Source organism: Myxine glutinosa, chromosome 8 (genome assembly GCF_964187855.1).
Source record: "Myxine glutinosa chromosome 8, kmMyxGlut1.1, whole genome shotgun sequence".
Classification (NCBI taxonomy): domain Eukaryota; kingdom Metazoa; phylum Chordata; class Myxini; order Myxiniformes; family Myxinidae; genus Myxine; species Myxine glutinosa.
The window spans coordinates 80,165,088-80,189,257 of NC_136268.1; the positions used below are offsets into that span (position 1 = coordinate 80,165,088).

General features: G+C 46.0%; 1 protein-coding gene across 1 annotated transcript in view; it reads left to right on the plus strand.

Moving 5' to 3' along the window:
• Nucleotides 1-23,446, plus strand: part of LOC137432623 (syntaxin-binding protein 1) — a 116,888-nt gene extending 93,442 nt beyond the window's left edge. The window contains exons 11-19 of the mRNA XM_078783430.1: nt 4,191-4,251; nt 4,437-4,502; nt 13,280-13,360; nt 13,628-13,766; nt 17,476-17,585; nt 21,282-21,386; nt 21,588-21,673; nt 21,910-22,064; nt 22,203-23,446. Coding sequence (XP_078639556.1) covers nt 4,191-4,251; nt 4,437-4,502; nt 13,280-13,360; nt 13,628-13,766; nt 17,476-17,585; nt 21,282-21,386; nt 21,588-21,673; nt 21,910-22,064; nt 22,203-22,285 — 886 coding nt within the window. The 3' untranslated portion in view covers nt 22,286-23,446. The remainder of the gene's footprint in view (nt 1-4,190; nt 4,252-4,436; nt 4,503-13,279; nt 13,361-13,627; nt 13,767-17,475; nt 17,586-21,281; nt 21,387-21,587; nt 21,674-21,909; nt 22,065-22,202) is intronic.
• Nucleotides 23,447-24,170: the final 724 nt, after the last annotated feature.

A 24,170-nucleotide genomic window follows, 5' to 3' on the forward strand; every position in this document is an offset into this window, starting at 1 on the left:
TGCCATGAGTCGGTTACCCCTTCCAGAATCCGTTGATGATTCGCCTACACCAGGATCCATTATCGCACTGATGGATCATCTGGAAGATTGTGCTGTTGACGCCAGCCAGATCCACACTCATACTCGACGAGACCCCGTTCTGTCCAGGCTGTACAGCTTGGATGGCATTTGCTACCTGAGGGTGACCCAGCTTTTGCGGCTTTTAAAGCACGTAAAAACGAACTCAGCGTGGAAAATGGTTGCCTAATCTGGGGATGTCGTGTCGTGATCCCGGAAAATCTGTGTTCCAGGGTCATGGATGAAATCCATGACTGTCATCCCGGGATTGTGAAGATGAAGTCACTCGCTAGAAACTATGTATGGTGGCCGAATCTTGATGCTGATATCGAACATCATGTTCGACATTGTTACCCCTGCCAGAACATCCGGAATACACCTGCGAAAGCGCCACTGCATCCCTGGGAATGGCCCAGCGAACCGTGGGATCGCCTCCATCTCGATTATGCCGGGCCTATTAACGGCAGCACGATTCTAATAATTACGGACGCGCACACAAAATGGATTGATGCCTATGTGACGTGTGGTACGACGTTAGCCATTGTCATCGAAAGACTCAGACGCTGTTTCACCACTCATGGTCTGCCCAGGATGATCGTGAGTGATAACGGTTCGTGTTTTTCCAGTCCGAGTTTGCCGAGTTCACACGTCGGAACGGCATCAAACATAAATTTGTCAGCCCACATCACCAGGCTTCAAATGGCTTGGCCGAACGATCCGTGGGAATCATCAAATCCGGATTGCAGAAACTTCAGGAGGGAACCATGGAAACAAAGCTTTCTCGTCTCCTGTTCAAATACCGCATCACACCACAATCGACAACCGGTGCAGCTCCGTCTGAAGTTCTGTCGCTCAAGCTTTTGGGTCTCACTATCTGCCATGATCTTTCTTGGGAAAACCACATTTCCAAGCTGGCCTCCAAAGCCAGTCGCCGACTGGGCATCCTCCGTCGTGCGAAGTCCTTCCTCGGCACACCTGAGCTCCTCACCACATACAAGGCTTTCATCCGCAGCTCAATGGAATACTGTTCTCCCCTATGGGCCGGTGCTCCTGCCTCGCACCTAGCTCGGCTTCACGCTGTTGAAACCAAAGCATTCAGAATCATTGGAATCTCCCGTGATGAAGCTATCTCCGAGGGCCTTTCACTCACTCAGCGCAGACAGGTAGGTGGTCTTTCTGTCTTCTACCGACTCCTCTCCGGCCTTGCTCCCCCAGCTCTCTCTGTGCTTTGTCCCCCAAATATTCCTACAGGTCGCACAAGATCTGCCAGCAACCCCCTGATGGTTAAACTGCCGAAATCTCGGCTCTCTGCTCACCTTCACTCTTTCATTCCTCTTTTCTCCCGCCTTTGGAACAAACTCCCACACTCCCTTCAATCTCACTCCTCCCTCCACATCTTTAAAACAGCTGTTCACCACCATCTCTTATCTTTCCCCATCCAAAACCTTGATCTTTTCTACCCCCACTAATTCACCCCAGATCCACCTTGTTTGAAATTCCAACTTCTTTCCTGGAAGTCCCGGCAGTGTCCATATGTTTTATGCCTCTCCCCCCCCCCCCCCCCCCCACAAAGCCCTCTCCCTCCCACAGATCTCTCGATGTCCCTGCTCTCAGATGTTGTGTTTGTGTTCCTCCCCCTCTCGCCCCATCTTGTCTACCGCTCCCCATGTTATATGTTTTATGTGTCGGTTTGTCTTTCTGTGTGATTAATGTTAGCTCTTTCACGAGCCTCGATCTTGTATACAAAAAAAAAAAAAAAAAAAAAAAAATTACGTCCTGCCCTTCATCGCTCTGACCAACCTGCAGAGCATATCCCGAGATGACGTTCACCAAGAGCTTTCCAATCATCATTTTCACCATCATCAACCTATCACTCTGAAATTAAGCATAGAACAAATAAACAATTGGAGATTTTAAAAAATCATGGAATCATTTTGTTTAACAAAATTTAATTTAAATTTTTGACTCACCAAAGTAGCCACCTTTTGCAGACATGACCGCCGAACACACTCGCAGCATTCTTTCCACAATGGAAATCGAATATTGTTTGGGAAGTTCTTCCAAACACTGTTGCAGAAGTTCCCACAAATGTGTTGCACTTGTAGGTTGCTTGGCTTTCACCCTTCTCTCCAGTTAATCCCAAACCAGCTCGATGGGGTTTAAGTCTGGAGACTGTGCTGGCCATGATTTGAAGCCTACCGTCTTGTTCTTTTCCTCGAAGGTAGTTTTGACATAGCCTGGAGGTGTGTTTCGGGTCATTGTCTTGCAGTAGGATGAACCCCTGACCAACTGGGCGTATACCAGAGGGTATTTCATGGCGCTGCAAAATGCTGTGGTAGCCCTTTTGGTTCAGGGTGCCAGTCACTCTGTGCAAGTTGCCGACTCTGGATCCAGCAAAAGTGCCCCAGACCATCATGCTTCCTCCTCCATGTTTGACCGTTGGTGTCACACACTGAGGGACCATCCTTTCGCCTACTCGACAACGTACAAAAACCCTGCGTGATGAACCAAAGATTTCAAATTTTGATTCATCGGTCCATAAGACCTTCCAGTCTTCAGTAGTCCACTGGTGGTGATTCATGGCCAAGGCAAGCCTCTTTTTCTTATTTTGCCATCTTAGCAATGGCTTTCTTACTGCCACTTGACCTGTCAAACCTGCAGCTCGAAGTCTTCTCTTCACAGTTGAAACTGAAACTTGCTTACTTCGACCAGTGTTAAGCTGTGCTTGAAGCTGTTGTCTTGTGAGCCGCCTATCACGCAAGCTGTTGACCCCTGTGGTTCCGTCGTATAGTTAAGAACCTGGTTTTCTTCACCTGTGCGCGCCAAAAATAATACCGCCAATAATTCAGCTTGTACGCCTCGGAGTTGACTGTTCGGCTATCTGTCCAAGGCTGGTTTTCATTGGCCACGGACTCGACAATATATATGTATGTATGTATGTATGTATGCATGCATGCACAGTCAGCACGGTTGCTCCAAGGCAGAGAAGTGCTCCGCTCCACCTGACGAAACAACTACGTGTGTACAACTATCGGGGATGCCTCTTCACAGTGGTTGTACCCCTCAATGCAAGTCAGTGGCCAGATCTTTCCCATTCTTCCCTGCTGCCCGGATTTTTTCAGGGCGTCAAGGTCAGAGTGATGATCGGTCCCCATGGACTGGCCCTTTCCCTCTTGTCTCTTCCTCTTCTTTACCTCTCTTTGTTTCTCTCTCTCTCTTTACCTATTTCTTTCTCTCTTTTTTCTTTCTCTAATTCTGTTCCCCTGACTTCATCCTGGATGTGTGGGATCTCTGGGTCGCTCCTTCGGGATTAATCGGCTGTCTCCATGTCGTGAGCTAGTTCGAGAGAACTGTCCATGGCTATACAGCAACAACAACAACAACACCAACAACAACACCAACAACAACTATGTCTGCAATGGCAAATGCCATCTCCATTCGCCAATGCCATTACATGTACAACCACCCACAGGCCCCTGTACAGATTAAAATAACAGCACAAAGATACTACATTGACATCCTTCGTAACATCCCCCCACCAAACAAAGGAAACTGCAAAAAACGCAATGAACAACTGGGCCCAAACAGTATCTTGGGCACAAAACCCCCACCTATCGATGACAGAGAAACTACTCCCCAGGTCTGACTCCCACCAATCTCATGTTCACCTTTCACGTCTTTGCTGTGGACACCACCCACAACTTTTACAATACAAACATAGACTCGACACCACGGAAGACACCTGCAACCGTTGCATGGCCGCTCTGCACACAATAAAACGTGGAAGACTGTGCGTTCCTGGCTTAATGTAGGCAAGAGCACAACATCTTGGATGTGAGTGGTCTATGGTTCGCTCCTGTGAGATTGATCAGCTATCTCCGTGCTGCTGGTCTGTTCAACCAGAACTGATTGGGGCAACACAACAACTAAATCTGCTCACTGCTTTCCCCATTCTGTCCGATCAACTACAGGGTGGATGCTTTTACCCATCTCTGCCCAGCGAGCTTTAGCCAATTACTGCCCGATGCCTTCCACCAATCTCTCCTCTCTTGCTTGGACTGTTAAGAAGAGTCAATGATAGATGGGTTGTGTTTACTTGTACTCTTGAAGTGTTGCTTTCCATTCTTCCACAGGGCAGTCACTCGTTCTCTCAAGGACTTTTCTGCGAGTAAAAGGATGGCAACTGGGGAGAAGGTAAGTGCCATCGGATAGCTGCTTCATCAGTTTCAGTTAGTGCTCAATTTTGTTTCTAAAATATTACTGTGCAAGTGGTGAATGCAAATATTTTAAATGGGCAATGGGCATGAAAGCTTTCATTTTCCTTCTTTGTACTTTATTTATTTATTCTAATTTGCTACCTCTTCCTTTGTATTTTGTAGACCACCATGCGAGATCTTTCACAGATGCTGAAGAAAATGCCTCAGTATCAAAAGGAACTGAGCAAGGTAAATTGAGGTGTTAATACTCCTTGTTAGCACCCAACAAGACAAAGCTGGACTTTCCATTTGTAATGGCCATCTTGTGACGTAATCACTTTTACAAATGTGATTGCAAAGTTTTGATGAGAAAGGTAAAATAAACTTGATGTTTCTGTCAATTTACATGTATTTATATTTTATACTGTGGTAATCTGTAAATCAGCCAATTTTATGAATAGTTGTATTACATTCTTTGGGAAACAAATCAGTTTCTCGTGTCTTTATAGAAGTAACAGCTATGAATTTGCCAATACTGGATAGAAATATAATCAATGGGCTTTGCACTTCAAATATTTTTTTTTGCCAAAAGGAACTATATATGTACAGTCACGTGAAAAAGTAAGTACACCCCATGTAAAGTTTTGACTTTTTCAACATATTTCAACATACAGCTATTTGATCTTCATTTCAACAATATTGATAGATAAAGGTGATATAATATAACAAATATCATGAAACATTTACATTTTGTCGTCCATTGTATAATTTAAATAAACATAAATGCAAATTTCGCATGTGGAAAAAGTAAGTACACCCCTACATTTATCACTACTTCAAATACCTAAAATTAGAATCAGGCGCACCAGCTCAGGTGCAAATGATTAGAACATAGTCAGAGAGGATCTTGGAGAAACCTGTCTTATTTAAACCTCAGACATTTAGTTTGGTTTGCTCTTTGTTGTTGAAGTGTGCGGCGTCGCCATGCCTAGATCGGAAAAAGCTCTGAGGCCTTCAGAAAGAAGGTTATAGATGCCTACGTGTCTGGGAAGGTATTTAAAAAGATCTCCAAACAATTTGAAATCAATCATTCGACTGTCCGGAAGATCATCTACAAGTGGAGAAGATCGCAAACAACTGCCAACTTGTTCAGGCCAGGCCGCCCCAGCAAGTTCAGCCCGAGAGCAGACCGCAAGATGCTGAAAGAAGTCTCTCAGAACCCCAGAATGTCATCACGGGACATACAGGTAGCTCTTGCCACTGCTGATGTCAAAGTGCACGAGTCCACCATTAGAAAGAGGCTGCACAAATTTGATCTACATGGGAGGTGTGCCAGGAGGAAACCTTTGCTGTCCAGAAAGAACATCAGGGCAAGACAAAAGTTTGCCAATGAACACCGAGGCAAAGACCAACACTTCTGGAACAATGTGCTCTGGACAGATGAGTCAAAGGTAGAGCTATTTGGCCACAGTACCAGAAGACATGTTTGGCGAAAACCAAAGATAGCATTTGACCACAAGAACCTGATACCAACTGTAAAGCATGGTGGTGGAAATATTATGGTTTGGGGCAGCTTTGCTGCATCAGGGCCTGGGCAGCTCACCATCATATAATCCACTATGAATTCTTCATTGTACCAGAGGGTGCTTGAGGATAATGTGAGGCCATCTGTCGGAAAGTTGAAGCTCAACCGAAGGTGGACCTTGCAACATGACAATGACCCTAAACATACCAGTAAATCCACCAAGGAATGGCTGAAAAGAAAGAAATGGAGGGTTCTGGAATGGCCAAGTCAAAGTCCGGATCTAAATCCAATCGAGATGTTGTAGGGTGATTTGAAACGAGCTGTGCATGCAAGAAACCCCTCAAACATCGCACAGCTGAAATAATTCTGCATGGAGGAGTGGGCAAAAATTTCTCCCAGTCGATGTCAGAGACTGGTAGATAGTTACAAGAAACGTCTACTTGAGGTTATTTCTGCCAAAGGGGGCAATACCACCTATTAGAGCCAAGGGTGTACTTACTTTTTCCACATGCAAAATTTGCATTTATGTTTATTTAAATTATACAATGGACTACAAAATGATAATGTTTCATGATATTTGTTATATTATATCACCGTTATCTATCAATATTGTTGAAATGAAGATCAAATAGCTGTATGTCGAAATATGTTGAAAAAGTCAAAACTTTGCATGGGGTGTACTTACTTTTTCACGTGACTGTATATACAGTATATGTATTTTAAGTCGTTCTTCACCATTGAGAGATGGGGCATAAAACGATATATAGCACGATATCTCAGAGTTGTGGACAAATTTGGGCGAAGCTTGGTGTTTCGGTTGGGTGTGTGACGAGGACTAATCAACTCAAATTTGGTGAATATTCACACACTCAACTCATCCACCAAGTTTTGTCATATCTCATTCACAATTTTTTAAAATATTGTTATGGTTTTTAGAACCGGCACTTGTAAATAATAATCCTTGTAAATAATTCCCTGTAAACATTCCCATTTTCTAAAGGTTAAAGGTAGCACCCTAATTAGTCCATATACAACATGCAGGGCACCATAGGAACTCTGTTATTTCATTAGTATGTGTTTCAGGTAAGGCTCTGTTTCCAATAGTTTGACTCTGCGTTGCATTAATTAAATAAGATAGGTCCTTCAATCCCGTGCATTTTGATCTCTCTCTCTCTCCAAGCTACTCCATCATGCGCACCAACAGGCGGGGTTTGTCTCTCTCTCCAAGCTACTCCATCATGCGCACCTACAGGCGGGGGTTGTCTCTCTCTTGCTATTACGCGCCTTAGCGCTTGCTTGCTAGCAGCGTTCGCTGCATCAAACGCCATTGCGCACGCGGTCAGGCTGGCGAAGAAGGGCGGAGTGCGGGGAGGAGGCGTGGCCCCCCCGTCGACTCCTCATCAAAGGTGGAGCCAGCAAGCCCTCGCCGACAAACCAGGGCTGAGGTAAGCTCGCTAGTGGGCGCACCCCTATGAAGGCGGCTTGATTTCAACGCGCGAGATATAAGCGCGAGCGCGAAGCCCTATTACGGACTGCGCAGGGGAGGTTTGATTGTCACGTTACGAAGAGGACTGCGCAGGGAGCCACCATTGATGACGGACTGAGCAGATTGCATCATTGATTACGAACTGCGCAGGGAACCATTGCTTGATACGAACTGCGCTAAAAGAGAGCTCGATTACCTAGAACTGCGCTGGTGGATGCTGATGCTGATGATTACGAACTGCGCAGGGAGCGACAAACTGTATCGGACTGCGCCGGGGACTTCTGTTGAACTGCAGTACGTTATGAATGTTGAGAGAGAGAAAGCCGAATACCTTCCCCGATATATGAACCCCGCTAAGTAAGGTCCGCTCGCGTGCAACAATATACGAGCAGCGCTACCTGCCGGGTTTCGCCGCGTGGATCCGAACCGGAGCGTGGACTGGGGTGGAGCGGGGATCGGGGCCGGAGCCCACGCCGTCCATCTGCTTGGACCTTCCCTCCCTGCCACCATTACTCCTTTCGTGTAAGTCTGTTTGTGTTGTCCTGGGGCGTGATAATTAACTGCTTCAGGTTGCCCTGTCTTCTTCTTCTTCTTCTTCCCTTGTACATTCTTCCTTTCGTTTCCTCTTTAATTATTGGTGTTAATAAATTCCTGTGTTCTTCCTTACTTTGGTTTCTTCTGTCCGATCATCTTAGTCTTTTCACAATTGAATATACGTGGCACGATTTCGGCAAGCGCTCAGGACCGGGTTAGTCAACCGCTAATGGCTCGGGCTTCGGATTGCTAACCGCTCGGCAAATTCCATCTTGTCCGCGGTCCGAGCGGGAGGTATCTCCCTTCTTCACGGCGAGGGGTCTTGTGGTGAGGCTGTTGCCCTGAAACAACTTGCTTTCGTCTCCTGGAAAGCAAATCCAACGGAAGGAAATCTCATTTCCTTTCACAAAGCCCGAAACAAGTGTGTGTCCACCCTCAGGAGAGCCAGGAAACAATATCTCACCATTCTCAAGACCGAACTCTCTTATCTGTCTCCCTCTTCCAAATCCTGGTGGCGTCTGGTCAAATCTGTTTCTGGTGTTTGTTCCCCCTCCATCCCCTCCCTCACCTCAAACGGCTTAACGGCTGACTCCGCACGTGAAAAAGCTGAATGCCTCAACTCTGTGTTTGCCTCTAAATCTTGTGTCCCAAACCCATCCCTCTCTGTACCCACCGTACCCAGTCGTACCCAGCTGCTCCTGGACTCTGTGTCCTTTCCTCCTGACAAGGTGGAAAAGTTTCTGTCAACCCTCGACTCTGATTCTGCAACTGGTCCTGACGGCATCAGCCCACGGGTCCTAAAATCATGTTCTTCTGCTCTTTCACTCCCTCTTTCTGTTCTCTTCACCCTCTCTTTTGCTCAAGGTCATCTGCCATCTGCTTGGAAATCAGCCAACATCACCGCTTTGCACAAAAAGGGTGCAAAAACAGATCCCAGCAACTACAGACCAATCAGCCTTCTCCCAATTATCAGCAGTCATGGAAGCCATCATTGCTTCAGATATTAAATCTTTCCTCTTCTCCAATGGCTTGATCTCTGATCATCAATTTGGTTTCAGACCTGGTCACTCTACTCTGGACATGCTGCTTCTGCTTTCTCAACAATGGATGGAGGTCCTCAACGCCAAACAGGAAATTAGAGCTGTCTCCCTTGACATTTCACGTGCCTTCGATACGGTCTGGCACCCTGCTCTGCTCTCCAAACTCTCCTCCTTTGGTATCCATGGAAATCTCCACGCATGGCTGGCGGACTTCCTCTCTGGTCGTAGTCAACGTGTGGCCCTGAATGGGTTTCTCTCATCTCCTCTTCCTGTTCAGGCTGGAGTTCCCCAAGGTAGTGTTCTGGGCCCTGTGCTTTTTCTGGTCTTCATCAATGATCTCTCTGACTCTCTTGAAAATCCTCTCTATCTCTTTGCTGACGACTCTACTCTCTGTTGCTCCATTCCTCATCCCTCAGATCGGCAGTCTGCAGCCTCCTCACTCTCTGCAGACCTGGACAAAATCACAGACTGGTCAAACAAGTGGAACATGTCTTTCAATCCTGACAAATCTCACACTCTTACAATGTCTCTCCGAAAGGACCGACTGGACAACCCTCCCATCTACTTTCTCAACAATCCTCTCCAAGAAGTTCTGTCGCTCAAGCTTTTGGGTCTCACTATCTGCCATGATCTTTCTTGGGAAAACCACATTTCCAAGCTGGCCTCCAAAGCCAGTCGCCGACTGGGCATCCTCCGTCGTGCGAAGTCCTTCCTTGGCACACCTGAGCTCCTCACCACATACAAGGCTTTCATCCGCAGCTCAATGGAATACTGTTCCCCCCTCTGGGCTGGTGCTCCTGCCTCACACCTTGCTCGGCTTCACGCTGTTGAGGCCAAAGCTTTCAGAATCATTGGAATCTCCTGCGATGTAGTCAACGCCGAGGGCCTTTCACTCACTCACCGCAGGCAGGTTGGTGGTCTTTCTGTCTTCTACCGACTCCTCTCCGGCCTTGCTCCCCCAGCTCTCTCTGTGCTCTGTCCCCCCAATATTCCTTCAGGTCGCACAAGATCTGCCTGCAACCCTCTTATGGTTAAACTGCCAAAGTCTAGGCTCTCTGCTCACCTTCACTCTTTCATTCCCCTTTTCTCCCGCCTCTGGAACAAACTCCCCCACTCCCTTCAATCCCACTCCTCCCTCCAGGTCTTTAAAACAGCTGTTCACCACCATCTCTTATCTTCCCCCATCGAAAACCTTGATCTTTTCTACCCCCGGTAATTCACCCCAGAGTCCTTGCAGTGTTCATATGTTTTAATCCTCTCCCACCTCCCCCCAAGTCCTCCCGATGTCCCTGCTCTCAAATGTTGTGTTTGTGTCCTTCCCCCTCTTCCCCCTCTCTTTTGTGTCCTTCCCCCTCTCTCCCCATCTTGTCTGCCGCTCCCCTTGTTTTTTGTGTTTTGTGTGTCGGTTTGTCTTTTTGTGTGATTAATGTTAGCTCTTTCACGAGCCTCGATCTTGTATACAAAAAAAAAAAGAAAAAAAAAAAAGGGGTAGCACTCAGGTATTTGGGACTTCATTGACCAATCACCCTGGCTACTCCCGACCGGAAGGAGCGTTATAACTTCTAGGGTTGGGGGAACGGCCAGCTTAAAAGACAAGGGGATTAACCCCCCCTTGGTAACGGGAGCGCCGACCCCCGAATCCGCAACAATATCATGCTAAATATCGTTTTTGGCCTTATCATTCAATGGTGAAGGATCACTTGAAGAAATGATCATAATCATAATCTGGATCTTCACCGAAATCTATTCAATTTGTCTTTGCCGCACACCAAACCTGTCCACCACATTTCGTCCAAGTCCATCCACAACTTTTTGAGATATCCTGCTCACAGACAAATAAACAGACATGGGTGAAAACATAAACACCGTCCACCTTCGGTGGCGGAGGTAATTAAAGAATATGGATATATATCTTGAATATCATGACAAATTTGTGTACAGTATGACTAATTTTCTGGACCGCATTATTTTCCACATGTGGAAGCTCAACGTTGCGATAAAAGCTTTAAATTCTTAATCAAAATGATGTAAAACCATGAATCGTTTTAGGTTATATGCCACTGTGACTCCCTCAGCATGGAGAGGAGCGGAGCTTGGACTGGACGTTCAAATGTCGATGCTCTGTCGATATTCGGGAAGCAAACATATTGCATTTAAATATTTATTTGCCATTTGCAGAATGGAAATTAGTATACGAAGAGTCCACATTCTCTGAGAGGTTACACTTGGTCTAATGAGTGATTGCACTGTCTTGTAAGGCCTAAAAACTCGGGAATGAGGCCCTTTTGGCCCATCATTGCTGTGTTGCTCTCCAAAGTTAATTTATGCCACAGCTGTAAAACGTACATTTCTGGCATAACACTTTATCTTCTCTAACAGTCTTTGATGTTTTAATCTATACTATAAAAGTAGCCATGCCTCTGAGTTCTACCGATTCGTTGGACAGTTCTCTTACTGCTATGTGAAGTCAGACATCTTTGGAGCTGTCATATTCACATTCGCCATGACCTTCCTACAAGTTTCCCTTCAGTGCAAAATGACCAGTGATAGAGCCAATAGGCGTCACGGTGAAATAAGCCTCAGTGATCAAAGCAGCGATCTATTGTTTATACACCGTCCACATAACTGTGGTAATCTCTCAAGCAGGGCCTTTACCGGGGAGGTTTTGCAGATCCTTGCTATTATTTCTGACTATATTCTCTTGAAGAACTCGACCGGGGACTATATTAAAATAAAACCCATCTCGTAAAGATATTTGTTGAGGACTTCAGTCTCGCGACATTGTGAAAGCAAACTTCTGTCGTTATTTACCTTTAATGATGTGTATATATGCAGCAGGAAGAAGGTAATTGGTTTTGTCTCATGGTCACTTGGCATTTGCAATTCCACAGGGTTTCTGCATATGGTATTTTGAATTGGACAGGCGACCATGATGATGGGCCATGGCATGTTGGAGTTGTTTCGATCACGGTTACTGTATGTAAATTTGGTGATAGCATTCCCACATTCCAATGTGGGAATGCCCATTTGCTTTCATTAGCAGGATTGGGGGGGGGGGGGGGGAAGCCAAGATGGGACAGAGTTGGGAAGTTGAGGCTTTGGAGGGGGAGGGGTGGGTTGGGGGGTGGGGGGGGGGGGGTTGAACTGTCGTGGGAAGGGGGTTAGAGAGGGGTTTGTTTTGAAGGCTCCAAATGGCAAGATAATTGATGCCTTAGAGTTGTGGGGGGTGGGAGGGGGGAGGTGTAAGTACTTTCTCTGGGGTATGGTTGAGTTGTGGGGAGGGGGGTTTAATTTATTGGAGTGGGGAGGGAATCGACAGCTTAGGTGGGAGGAGCAGGGGAAGGGTTGGGAGGTTGAGGACTTGAGGTTTGGGGGGGGTGAGGTGAGTTTAAGTCTTGGTCACATTTCTCACTGTGTGGATGTTCCGCGGGTCCCTGCTGGTAAAATCTAAATAACCCGATTCTGGATCAGGTGACCAAACTTGTTTCAAATATGAACGATATTATTTGGAGAAAGTTCTGGTTGATTTCTGCAACTGCAATTTATTTTATTTTGAAGTGCTTCCCAACCATTTCTGGTGTGTATGCTGATGTTTGTTTCGTCCTCTTCATTCAAACGCATTACCTTTCTAAAATTGTCAACAAAGTCGAGAATTTGTTTTTGCATGCTGCTACCCACCATGCATACTGTGACTATGCCACGTATAGCTCCGAAGCGTTGTTGCATCAGTCGCACTTTACCTCTCCACCTATAAAATTTGTCTTTTTTTTTTCCAAGATTGTGCGGGGAAAGGTGTTCTATGAATCCTTAGTTATAAATTCGAAAACTACAGAATTTTTGACGTCTGCCCTCCCCGAAAAACCAGGTCCATCCTTTTTGCCAGGTAATGTTGGGTTTGGGAGGCAACATTCTTATTTGCCAGACATTGGCCATGGTTACATGAGAGAATAAAGCCTCTTGGGGCCTTATTTGTTTCATGTACAGAGGAAATTCGGCTTTATTCTGGCTTTATTCTGACCTGGCTTTATTCTCTCATGTAACCATGGCCAATGTCTGGCAAATAAGAATGTTGCCTCCCAAACCCAACATTACCTGGCAAAAAGGATGGACCTGGTTTTTGAGCAAGCCCATCAGCACATCTCTTCAGACACATTTGGTAGATACTTAAAATACAGAGAATCTCTGTTATAGTGGAACTCTTTGGAGCAATGAGGCATCAATAGGTAGTGCAAGCAAAATACTGGAATTGTTAAGCCTCCACCATAAATGAAAAGCTATTCAGGGGGGAAAATGCTTGATTTGTCTGTTGTGCTTTTATATACGTGTGTCGAGAGAAATCTTCAAGTGTGGTCGTAATGGATAACACCAATAATGGGAAGGAGTTAGATGCCTGTTTGCTTGCTCTGCTTTTGCTATGTGTGTACATGTGACTCCCTGACAGTTTTCCACTCATCTCCACCTCGCTGAGGACTGCATGAAGCGCTACCAGGGTGGGGTGGACAAACTATGCCGTGTTGAGCAGGTATGTAAAACATTTTGCAACTGTTTTGTGGATGGTCACTGTTTGTGCAATTTTCACATGCATAAATGTAGCTTTTTTTAATGAAAATAAATAAATAAAACCACATGTTGTTGTGAGAATTCGTCATTGTGATGGCAGATTCGTTGAGACGTCGGATATTTCCCTCCCTCCATTTTCCAACCCATACTTGCCTGCCCTTTACTGTATTGATTTGTCTATCCAAATAACCTTAGACCACTCCACCCATTGTTATGATCTTATTTCTAGGACCTGGCAATGGGAACAGATGCAGAAGGTGAGAAGATCAAGGATCCGATGCGCTCAATTGTGCCTATTTTGCTTGACAGCAACGTGGGAACCTACGACAAGATACGCATCATCCTTCTCTACATATTCCTAAAAAATGGTGAGCGAAATTCGTTTTTATGCCTGTCGACGAAGTCCGTGGAGTCCATCTGGCCATCCGTGATAGGTTTTCGGTTCCTCGATTATTAATATAAAAGTTTTTTTCTTTCTTTTTTTTCTATTTTTTTTTGTCTATACAAAGTCGAGGCTCGTGTAAGAGCTAATGCATTAAACACAAAAAACATAAATGGACACATAAAACATAATAAAAGGAGCGGGAGACAAGACGGGGAGAGAGAGGGAAGCACATAAGCACAACAACAGTAGAGACCAGGGACATCGAGAGATCTGTGGAGGGAGAGGGCTGGGGCGGGGGAGTTGGAGGGAGGGGTGAGGGGTACATGGTATAAAACAAATTGACCCTACTAGGAATTTCAGGAATGAAGTCGAAGATTGAAAGAGGTGGATTTGGGGTGTTTTAACAGGGGTAGAAAAGATCAAAGTTTTGGATGGGGGAAGATAGATTATGGTGAACAGCTGTTTTAAAGACCTGGAGGGAGCAGAGGGATTGAAGGGAGTGGGGGAGTTTGTTCCAGAGGGGGGACAAAAGAGAAATGAAAGAGTGAGGGTTTGCAGATACTCTTTATTTTGGCAGTTTGACCAGAAGAGGGTTGCTGGCAGATCTTGTGCATCCTGCAGGAATATTTTGGGGACAGAGCACAGACAGAGCTGGGGAGCTTGGCCGAAAGGAGGAGGTAGAAGACAACTTGACAACGGCTGAATGGATTGCAATCAAAATTTGATCAAGTATGTACTATGATGCAAAGATGAACTGATTAGATTGTGGAGTCACAAGGTTAGAGGTTCTGTTAGGTAAAAAAAAATAGTTATTGCACTACTTTGTGAACCAGCAATGGAATTTTCATTCAAGATGGTATGAGTATGTATTATGGTGCAAACATGAACTGATTTGATTTTGGGGTCAAGAGGTCAAATTCTGTAAAAAGTTTTCGTTACCGCGATAACTTAAGAACGGCTGACCTGAACTAAGTCGAACTTCGTACAAATATGTATATTGTTGTAAATATAAACAGATTTGATTTGGGGGGTCAAAGGGCAGAGTTCCCATTGTGTAAAAAAAAAATACTGTTACTGCACTATCTTGTGAATCAATGATGGGATTTCAACCAAATATGGTATAAGTACATATTATGATGCAAGGACGAACTGTTTAGATTTTGAGTTGAGAGGTAATGTCAGGTAAAAATATGATGCCTGAGAACAGGTGTAGGGATTTAAATCAAACTTGGTACAAGTATGTGTAATGATGTAACAATGTGGGCGGAGGCATATCGGTCGAAGAGTGCCGTTCTCATTATTTTTTTTGTATTCATAGTCGTGGCTTGTGGAGGAGCTAGTACGAGCATACTGAACAAATCGGGACACAACAAAGCAAAAGGAACAGTTGAGAGGGAGGTGGAAACACCAACAGCAGGGTTGATGAAGCCCAAGATAGAGGCAGACTTGGACAAACAATGGGTGTGGAATGGAATGGAATGGGGATCGGGGCAGGGGTGGGGGGGGGGGGGAGTGGGCAGGAGAGGATGCATGGGGTGGACAAGATAGATACAAAAGGAAGCTCTCAGGCAGGAAAACTGGACATTTGAATGGAGGAGGGATTTGGGTGGGATTAATGAAGATCATTGCTTCAGATTGGGTGCGATCTGAGATGGTGGTGAACAGCTGTCTTGAATACCTAGAGGAACGAATGAGATTATGTGGAAGTTGATTCCACAGGTGGCGAAATAAAGGAATGAATGAATGAAGGTGAGCAGTGATCCTGGATTGAGGTAGTTTTACTCGAAGGGGGTTGATGGTGGACCGTGTCTGTCCTGCAGAAGCCTATGGAAGGGGGGGGGGGGGGGGGGGGGAAACACAGAAAGAGCAGAGGGTGCAAGACCAAAACTGAGATGGTAGAAGACAGAGACCACCGACCTGTTTGCAATAGCGAAGTGATAGACGCATAGACTGCTTCTTTGCAGGAGATTCCGATACTATTGAAGGCCTTGGTTTCCACGGCGTCAAGCTGAGAAATATGTGAGGCAGGGAAGCCAGCCCCGAGTGGAGAGCGGTGCTCCATCAAGCTGTTGTTGTAGGTGGGAAGGAGTTCAGGTGTGCCAAGGAAGGACTTTGTACGACGGAGGATGCCCAGTCGGCAGGCTGGCTTTGGAGTCCAACTTTGAAATGTAGTTTGCCCAAGAAGGTTAATGGCTAATAGTGAGACCCAGGAGTTTGAATCATTCAACCTCCTCAAGAGGATTGTTAAGGCAATATATATGTGGGGGGGCTCAATCTTCTCACCCCAACGCGAAGTGAATTTCAAGTAGCAAAATGAAATCGCCAATGAACAAGTCCTTCACTCCCCTGGATGATGAATGTTGAGGGTTTGCTTGTGAATACACAACCTTTCTTGGCCAGCCACTCGGTCAGGATGGACAAAGAGCGCATGCCCACAGCGACGGTGCTTTCCCAACTCAAAGAAGGGATATGCTCTTGAGGTCGTCCAAATCTCCTTTATAAGGACACCTCTGAAGAAAAACCTACACACATACACAGACACTCCGGGGCAAAAAAATCCAAAACTGAGCTAAGTCGGTTTTTAAAACTTTTTTGTCATAACTATTTTGCCATCCATTTAAAAAATCACCAAAACACCAGAACATGCAGAGATAACTGTACAAATCAGTATGAAATTGCTTGGGCAGCAGCAGCAGCAGCTTTCTTTAAATAATCCAGTCTTTTGGTCAAACTTTCACAAAGCTTCTTGCACCGAGAAATATCTGTATGCAATATCCCCACTACCAACAGGTAAGGCTAGGCTCTCAATCGAAACAAGTGGTTTGGTGCTGTTACCTCTGGAATAATAACTTATTTGAGGAACATCGACTCCAACGACATTGAGTGGGAGACACGCCATTATCAACATCAAAATGTCGAACCTTGATGTGTCTTCATCTAAAATGACATTCTGCGAAGAGAAAAGTAGTTTATGTATTTAATTTTACATTTTAGTGTGAGAACCAAAAAGTACCACAAAAGTATTTGGAAAGTTTGTTTGCAGATGGGAATCGCAGAATATGCTGAAAAGTTGAAGTTGGTCACATATTCATCGAGACGCCGTCTGTGTGAATCCTCAGTTGTTATACGCAGACAATTAAATGAAACGACACATTCGCATGACTTTTGCCATTGACAAGAATGAGTGCTGATGTGAATTCCTGGTGTTTTCCAACTGAATTTAAAATAAATTGATTTCATTTCCTGTGTTTTAATTTCTGCTCTCTATAATTGTTGCTTTTTTTGATTGTTGAGAAATTGCAAAACTCTGGCTCACCCAGACTAATATGGGGGGGCCTTCCATTGTGTAAAATGTTCAGGGTGATGAAAGGAGCTTTTGACATCTATAACTGGGTCTGGATTAGAACCCCAGCCAAACGTTTGTCCTGGTGTTTTGCATGTATGAGGCATCAGTATGCGACGGCACTCAGATGTACGTTAAATTGGGTGTTTTGTATTACGATGATCAAATGACGACCGAATACAGCATTGGAGTAATCAGGAGGAACCTGGGTAGGATTTGGGTTTTGGCTGCTGCTTTCTAACCTCAAACCCATCCAGGCACAGCCAGATGAAACAGTCTTGACAAAATGCTGTTTTATTTGGAACTTGCGTGCTTCGTCTACTACTCTCTCATCCCAACTCCTTGCTAGGTATAACGGAGGAAAGTTTGAGCAAGCTGATCCAACATGCGCAGATTCCAGCTGAGGACAGTGACTTGATCAAAAACATGGCCAACTTGGGTGTGCCCATCATTGGAGATGTATGTTGGGGGAGATTTGCTGGAGGGGTCGGGTTTGCTGCTTTAGGCTTTAGCTTTGAGGCTAATTCTGCATTCTCTTCTGTATTTGTTCTGAACGCTCCAGTTCAGAAGGAATGTCTCCTTACCATGGGATTGTCAGCACAGACACAAATGTAATTTCAGTAAGCCCTCGTCGTTAAAACCTAAACTTTGTTTTAATTTTGCAAAGTAATCATGTTGTTGTTGTTTCGTATGCAGCCTGCAGCTGCTGGTTTGCATCATTTTTATGGAAGCGCATTTGTGCCACTGATGCAGTGCCCCAATTAACAGTGAGCTGGTACTCAATTTGCCGACCTTGGAAGGATGACAGGCTGAGTCAACCCCCCAAGAGTTAATTCAAAGATCGACCAGGATTCAAACTCAGGATCCTAGGATCCCAAGCCAGCACCGTAACTGTTAAGCCAACACCAGGCTTCAAAGTAATCGTGTGCGTGTGTGTGTGCGTCTCCCTGTGCGTGTGCGTCTCCCTGTGCGTGTGCGTCTCCCTGTGCGTGTGCGTCTCCCTGTGCGTGTGCGTCTCCCTGTGCGTGTGCGTCTCCCTGTGCGTGTGCGTCTCCCTGTGCGTGTGCGTCTCCCTGTGCGTGTGCGTCTCCCTGTGCGTGTGCGTCTCCCTGTGCGTGTGCGTCTCCCTGTGCGTGTGCGTCTCCCTGTGCGTGTGCGTCTCCCTGTGCGTGTGCGTCTCCCTGTGCGTGTGCGTCTCCCTGTGCGTGTGCGTCTCCCTGTGCGTGTGCGTCTCCCTGTGCGTGTGCGTCTCCCTGTGCGTGTGCGTCTCCCTGTGCGTGTGCGTCTCCCTGTGCGTGTGCGTCTCCCTGTGCGTGTGCGTCTCCCTGTGCGTGTGCGTCTCACTGTGCGTGTGCGTCTCACTGTGCGTGTGCGTCTCCCTGTGCGTGTGCGTCTCCCTGTGCGTGTGCGTCTCCCTGTGCGTGTGCGTCTCCCTGTGCGTGTGCGTCTCCCTGTGCGTGTGCGTCTCCCTGTGCGTGTGCGTCTCCCTGTGCGTGTGCGTCTCCCTGTGCGTGTGCGTCTCCCTGTGCGTGTGCGTCTCCCTGTGCGTGTGCGTCTCCCTGTGCGTGTGCGTCTCCCTGTGCGTGTGCGTCTCCCTGTGCGTGTGCGTCTCCCTGTGCGTGTGCGTCTCCCTGTGCGTGTGCGTCTCCCTGTGCGTGTGCGTCTCCCTGTGCGTGTGCGTCTCCCTGTGCGTGTGCGTCTCCCTGTGCGTGTGCCTCTCCCTGTGCGTGTGAGTCTCCCTGTGCGTGTGCGAGTCTCCCTGTGCGTGTGCGAGTCTCCCTGTGCGTGTGCGAGTCTCCCTGTGCGTGTGCGAGTCTCCCTGTGCGTGTGCGAGTCTCCCTGTGCGTGTGCGAGTCTCCCTGTGCGTGTGCGAGTCTCCCTGTGCGTGTGCGAGTCTCCCTGTGCGTGTGCGTCTCCCCCTGTGCGTGTGCGTGTGCGTCTCCCCCTGTGCGTGTGCGTGTGCGTGTCCCTGCGCGCGTGTCCCTGCGCGCGTGTCCCTGCGCGCGTGTCCCTGCGCGCGTGTCCCTGCGCGCGTGTCCCTGCGCGCGTGTCCCTGCGCGCGTGTCCCTGCGCGCGTGTCCCTGCGCGAGTGTCCCTGCGCGCGTGTCCCTGCGCGCGTGTCCCTGCGCGCGTGTCCCTGCGCGCGTGTCCCTGCGCGTGCGTGTCCCTGCGCGTGCGTGTCCCTGCGCGTGCGTGTCCCTGCGCGTGCGTGTCCCTGCGCGTGCGTGTCCCTGCGCGTGCGTGTCCCTGCGCGTGCGTGTGTGTGTGTGTGTGTGTGTGTGTGTGTGTGTGTGTGTGTGTGTGTGTGTGTGTGTGTGTGTGTGTGTGTGTGTGTGTGTGTGTGTGTGTGTGTGTGTGTGTGTGTGTGCGCGCGCGCGTGTGCGTCCGTGTGTGTCCCGTTGGTTATTATCTCCGTTTTTGGGGTTCAGGAGGTGGAATGGAGTCCTCCCTGGACCCAATGTATCCCCCTCTTCTTCAGTAAGGGACCACAGTTCATGGACCAAGCCGTATAACTTTTTCAGAGTTTTGCTTCAAAGGCTCTTTTCACGATCATGTGTGTGCGTGTGCACATCACTGCCACCAGTCCTCATCTTTCTCAGGCCCCTCTTCTACTTGGGTCCACCAACTCTCAGGCCCACCTTCCACTTGGGTCTGCCAAATCTATGGCTCCGCTTCCACTCAGGTCCCCCTGGTTGTTTTTTTAATGTATGTTTAAAGTTATTACAAAAAAACGCTAAAACATTGATTTTGCCCAGTTTTTTCCCCCAGAGCATGTTTGTGAATGTGTATGTGTGTACACACATATGTTTGTGTATGTGTGTGTGTGTATGTGTAAACATACATACACACACTCTGGAGCAAAAAAACTGAGCCAAATCAGTTTTTTAAAACTTTTTTGTCATAACTATTTTACTATCCATTAAAAAAACACCAGAACATGCAGAGATAACTACACAAATCAGTGTGAAATAACTTGACCCTTGGCTTTCTTTAAATAATCCAATCTTTTGGTCAAACTTTCACAAAGCTTCTTGCACCGAGAAATATCAATATTGTCCCATTCATGTTTGACAGCTTCCCAAAGTCGATCAGAATTTGCAAATTTCCTTCCATTAAGTTTGTGTGGAATATTGGTCCAAAGATTCTCGATGGGGTTCAAATTGGGATTCTGACCAGGCCAGAACACAAGCTTCAGGGACTTTTTCTCCAACCACTTTTTGGTGGCTTTTGCAGTATGGGCAGGGACATTATCTTGTTGAAAAATGACTTCTTTACTTATCTTTTCAGGAAATAACTTTTGGGGGCTGGGAAGTAATCCTTTCTCCATGTTCTGGTATTATTTGGCAGTCATTGACTGTTCACACCTTATCAGCTCAACAACACCAGCAGAGGAAAATGCATCCCAGACCATGATTCTACCTCCTCCATGCTTCATCATTGTTGAAATGCACTCGGAGTTTAATCTCTCACCAGATCTGTGAAGGCAATGTTCTGGAGCATCACTGCAAAGCTGAAGTCTTGATTCATCTCTCCACAGAACTCAATGAAACCAGTCTGAATCACAGTTCCCATATTCGGCCAAAAAGTGCAATCTGTCCTGAATGTTTTTCTTAGATAATAGAGGCTTCTCAGCACATCTTCTGGAGGCAAAACCAGCATATTAGTCAACCTTCTTGTGATGGTCCTTCTGGAAACGGTCTTGTTTTCAGCAGTTCTGAACTCCTCTGACAGTTTCCGCAGGCTTTTCTTTCTTTGCTGGAGAACTAAGAATTTCAATCGCAACACAATTTTTATTTTTTTTAATAAAAAATGATTTAAACTGCACGTCGGGCTTTTAGCTACTGTGACATGAGTAACCAATTCTAACTGGAATATGTCCTGTGCATCTATGGCTCCAAATTTGAGAAAACCAGCTGGCTCATTTTTTTCCCCGGTGTGTATATATCAGACCGTGTAAGGTATCTTTGGATGATCGGGGACATTATCTCCTGCAGACTGTCTATCTCTGCACTGTAGTTGAAAAACATCCCCATCACCCATCACTTGTACATGAAACATTAGAAGTCGGATCTGGTGTAATTTTGTTTTATGGCTATTTAACCAATTAATTAAAAAACACTTTCCTTTCCTATTCTTTTTTTTTTTTCTCAACAGCAATCTGCTCTGCGTCGGAAGAGTAAACCTGAGCGCAAGGAGCGAATAAATGAGCAAACGTACCAGTTATCTCGCTGGACTCCATTTATCAAGGACATCATGGAGGTGAGTTCCTCAACCACGCTGTCTCGATCGAGTGTGGAAATCCTTTAACATATCTGAACTGCGTTCTGTGGTAGTAGCGTGGACTGGTAGTTTTGGTTATACTGCGTACAATTTTGCCAATTGTTGGCCTCTGCCAAATGGCAAAATATTCTGCTTCAAATTTGGACTGACTGCTGGCTTCATTATTTATTTTGTTCTTAGGATTCCATTGATGACAAGTTGGACATCAAGCACTGGCCATACATCTCGGCCCGTTCTTCAGCATCCTATGGACCAAGTGTTGTCAGGTACTATTGGGGTTCTCACCTTTAGTCATTCATCTCAAACATGCACATGAATATATCCATTTTCCTTCCTTTTGTCCAGTATACTTTTTCATGAAAATCTCTCGACTGTTGCAAAATGCATTGATGCGCATCATTGTCCACTGCATGTTTAACCGAGTTCATGCTGAAGATGGCTGCGTGTCATGATATTACACTATTTTATTGTGACACCTTGCACCGTTGCCATACTTTCACAGTGTCCGCTATGGCTATTGGCACAAGATCAAGTCCCCTGGCGAGTACCGCACGGGTCCACGCCTCATAGTGTTCATCATTGGGGGCGTCTCCTTTTCTGAGATGCGTTGTGCCTACGAGGTTACACGTGCCAACAATAAGTGGGAGGTTCTCATTGGTAAGGAGCAAGAAACGGGTCCTAACACATTCTGCATGTGGCTGTCATAATGGATTTGTTAAGAATGATAATTTCAAACTGATTGAGCAACAAAGAAGCTGAATGACTCATGATGGATGTTGTGCGTTTTCTGTGTAGGATCGACTCACATACTCACTCCGAAGCGACTGCTGGATGATCTGAAGAAGTTAAACAAGTCCGACGATGCAGTAGCTTCCTAAAGTGTGTTAGCGCGTGACCGACTGTGTGCAAATGAATGAATGAATGAATAAATGAACGAACGAGTGAGAGAGTGCGTGTCTGGGTCTGAGGGCTATCTTCGAGTATTTGTCTTGTACTCACTGTAAGGAGCACACCATTGCAGCTACATTTTTAACACACACTTTCGGAACTTGCACATGATTACTTATTTCCGGGCGCTCTGTGCATTTTGCTGTCCATTTGACTGCTGTGAGTCGTTCGACAGGTGCTCTAGTGTATCTGGTGCCCCACTGTTGTCTGTACATTACCCTCCACCACAAACTTTATAATAACCAATGATATTTGAAACGCATGTACAGGCAGGCTGTGTGCGTGTGCGTGTGTTAGGTATCCCAGAGCGTTTTAGCGCATAGTTTGGTTAATTGTTCACAGGGTAACCAGATTGTTGGTTTTTCTTTGTTGCATGTTAATTGGATATACAATATCTATTTGCAATTTCTCTCTGTTTGGCAAATGACTTGTTTGTGCACCTGTGCAATGTTGCATGGTGCTCTATACACCTAGCTGTTTTTTCTTTTTTTTCTCGCATTTATTTTGGGTGTAGGAACCGTATTTGTGTTCTTGGTGAATGTGGTGACCCATATTGTGCACTGAAGCACAGTCGCCATTGAGTCACTTGTGTTCTTTTTGGGGGGGGGTGGGGGAAGGGGCTAGGACCAAAATATTAAATGCGCCTTTCGGGGAAGGGGCCCGCACAGTAAAACGCCACCTTTGGTTTCCTTGTCATGTGCTGTGGTGTGAGAGCACGTGATAGGGAGACATTAGGGATAATGCATTTGTCAGGCTGTGCGGAAGTGTTAAAGCCACTTTTTCATGAGGTGCCCTGCCTTTATTGTTTGTATGTGCGATTGTACTCGGTTGTATCGTATACGTACACATGGCAGGTGTGAATTCTATTTTCCGTCCCTCCCCTCACGTTTGTTGGGCATGACGCGCTTTCTCCAGTTCTCCTGCTGGGCTTGATTGTAAATGTTATTTACACGTGACAAATAATCACTAGAAGAACGATAGATCTGTGCCGGTGGTGTTGTGGACAAATTTTAAATACTTTTTTGGTATTGTCTGATAATGCATTAGATTGTGTTTGTAAAGAGGCCTGATAAACTCTGAGGTCAAGCAAATACCTTGGTGTTTTGTGTTATTTAAGTCTCAACTGACCAGCTTTATTGGGCATTAATTAATTAGCCCACCTGGAACGCACTTCCGGGGAGCTTATGGCATGGAGTGTAGTCCGTAAACATTTGCAACTTCTCCAAAACTGCTCATGAGATTGTGACCAAACTTGGTGAAATTATATTTGGTACGTTGGAACTGAAGTTTGTTCATGGTATTAAAAAAAAAACCTGCCCCATGGAGGTTTACAGGGGGATGAATGAAGGGGTTACCCCCCTCCCAACCACCCCAAAAACAAGAAAATAGGTACTTACTACTCAGAAACTACACACACGATTCTGATTAAACTTTACCACAATCTTCATCGCTCGAGATGCACCAAAGCTTGTTCACAACATTAAAAACATAGGGGCAATACCCCTGGTGCTCACCTGGTAGAATAAACAGTATACTGTACCCACTAAGGGTATTTTAAACCAATTTCAATGGTTGCTAGAAGACAGGGCAGCATGTGCAATCGTACAAACATAATCATAAGACTTTAAACGAACAAAGAAGAAAATAACTATTTTGGGGGGCAACCCTCTCCCCCCCCCCCCCCCCATAAACCCTAAAGGGGCAGATTTTTTAAATGCCGTGAACAAACTTTGATACAGCACGGATGATGAAGGTTGTGGTCAAGTTTCATCGGCATTGCATATGTAGTTTCTGAGAAGAAAGCAAATACATATT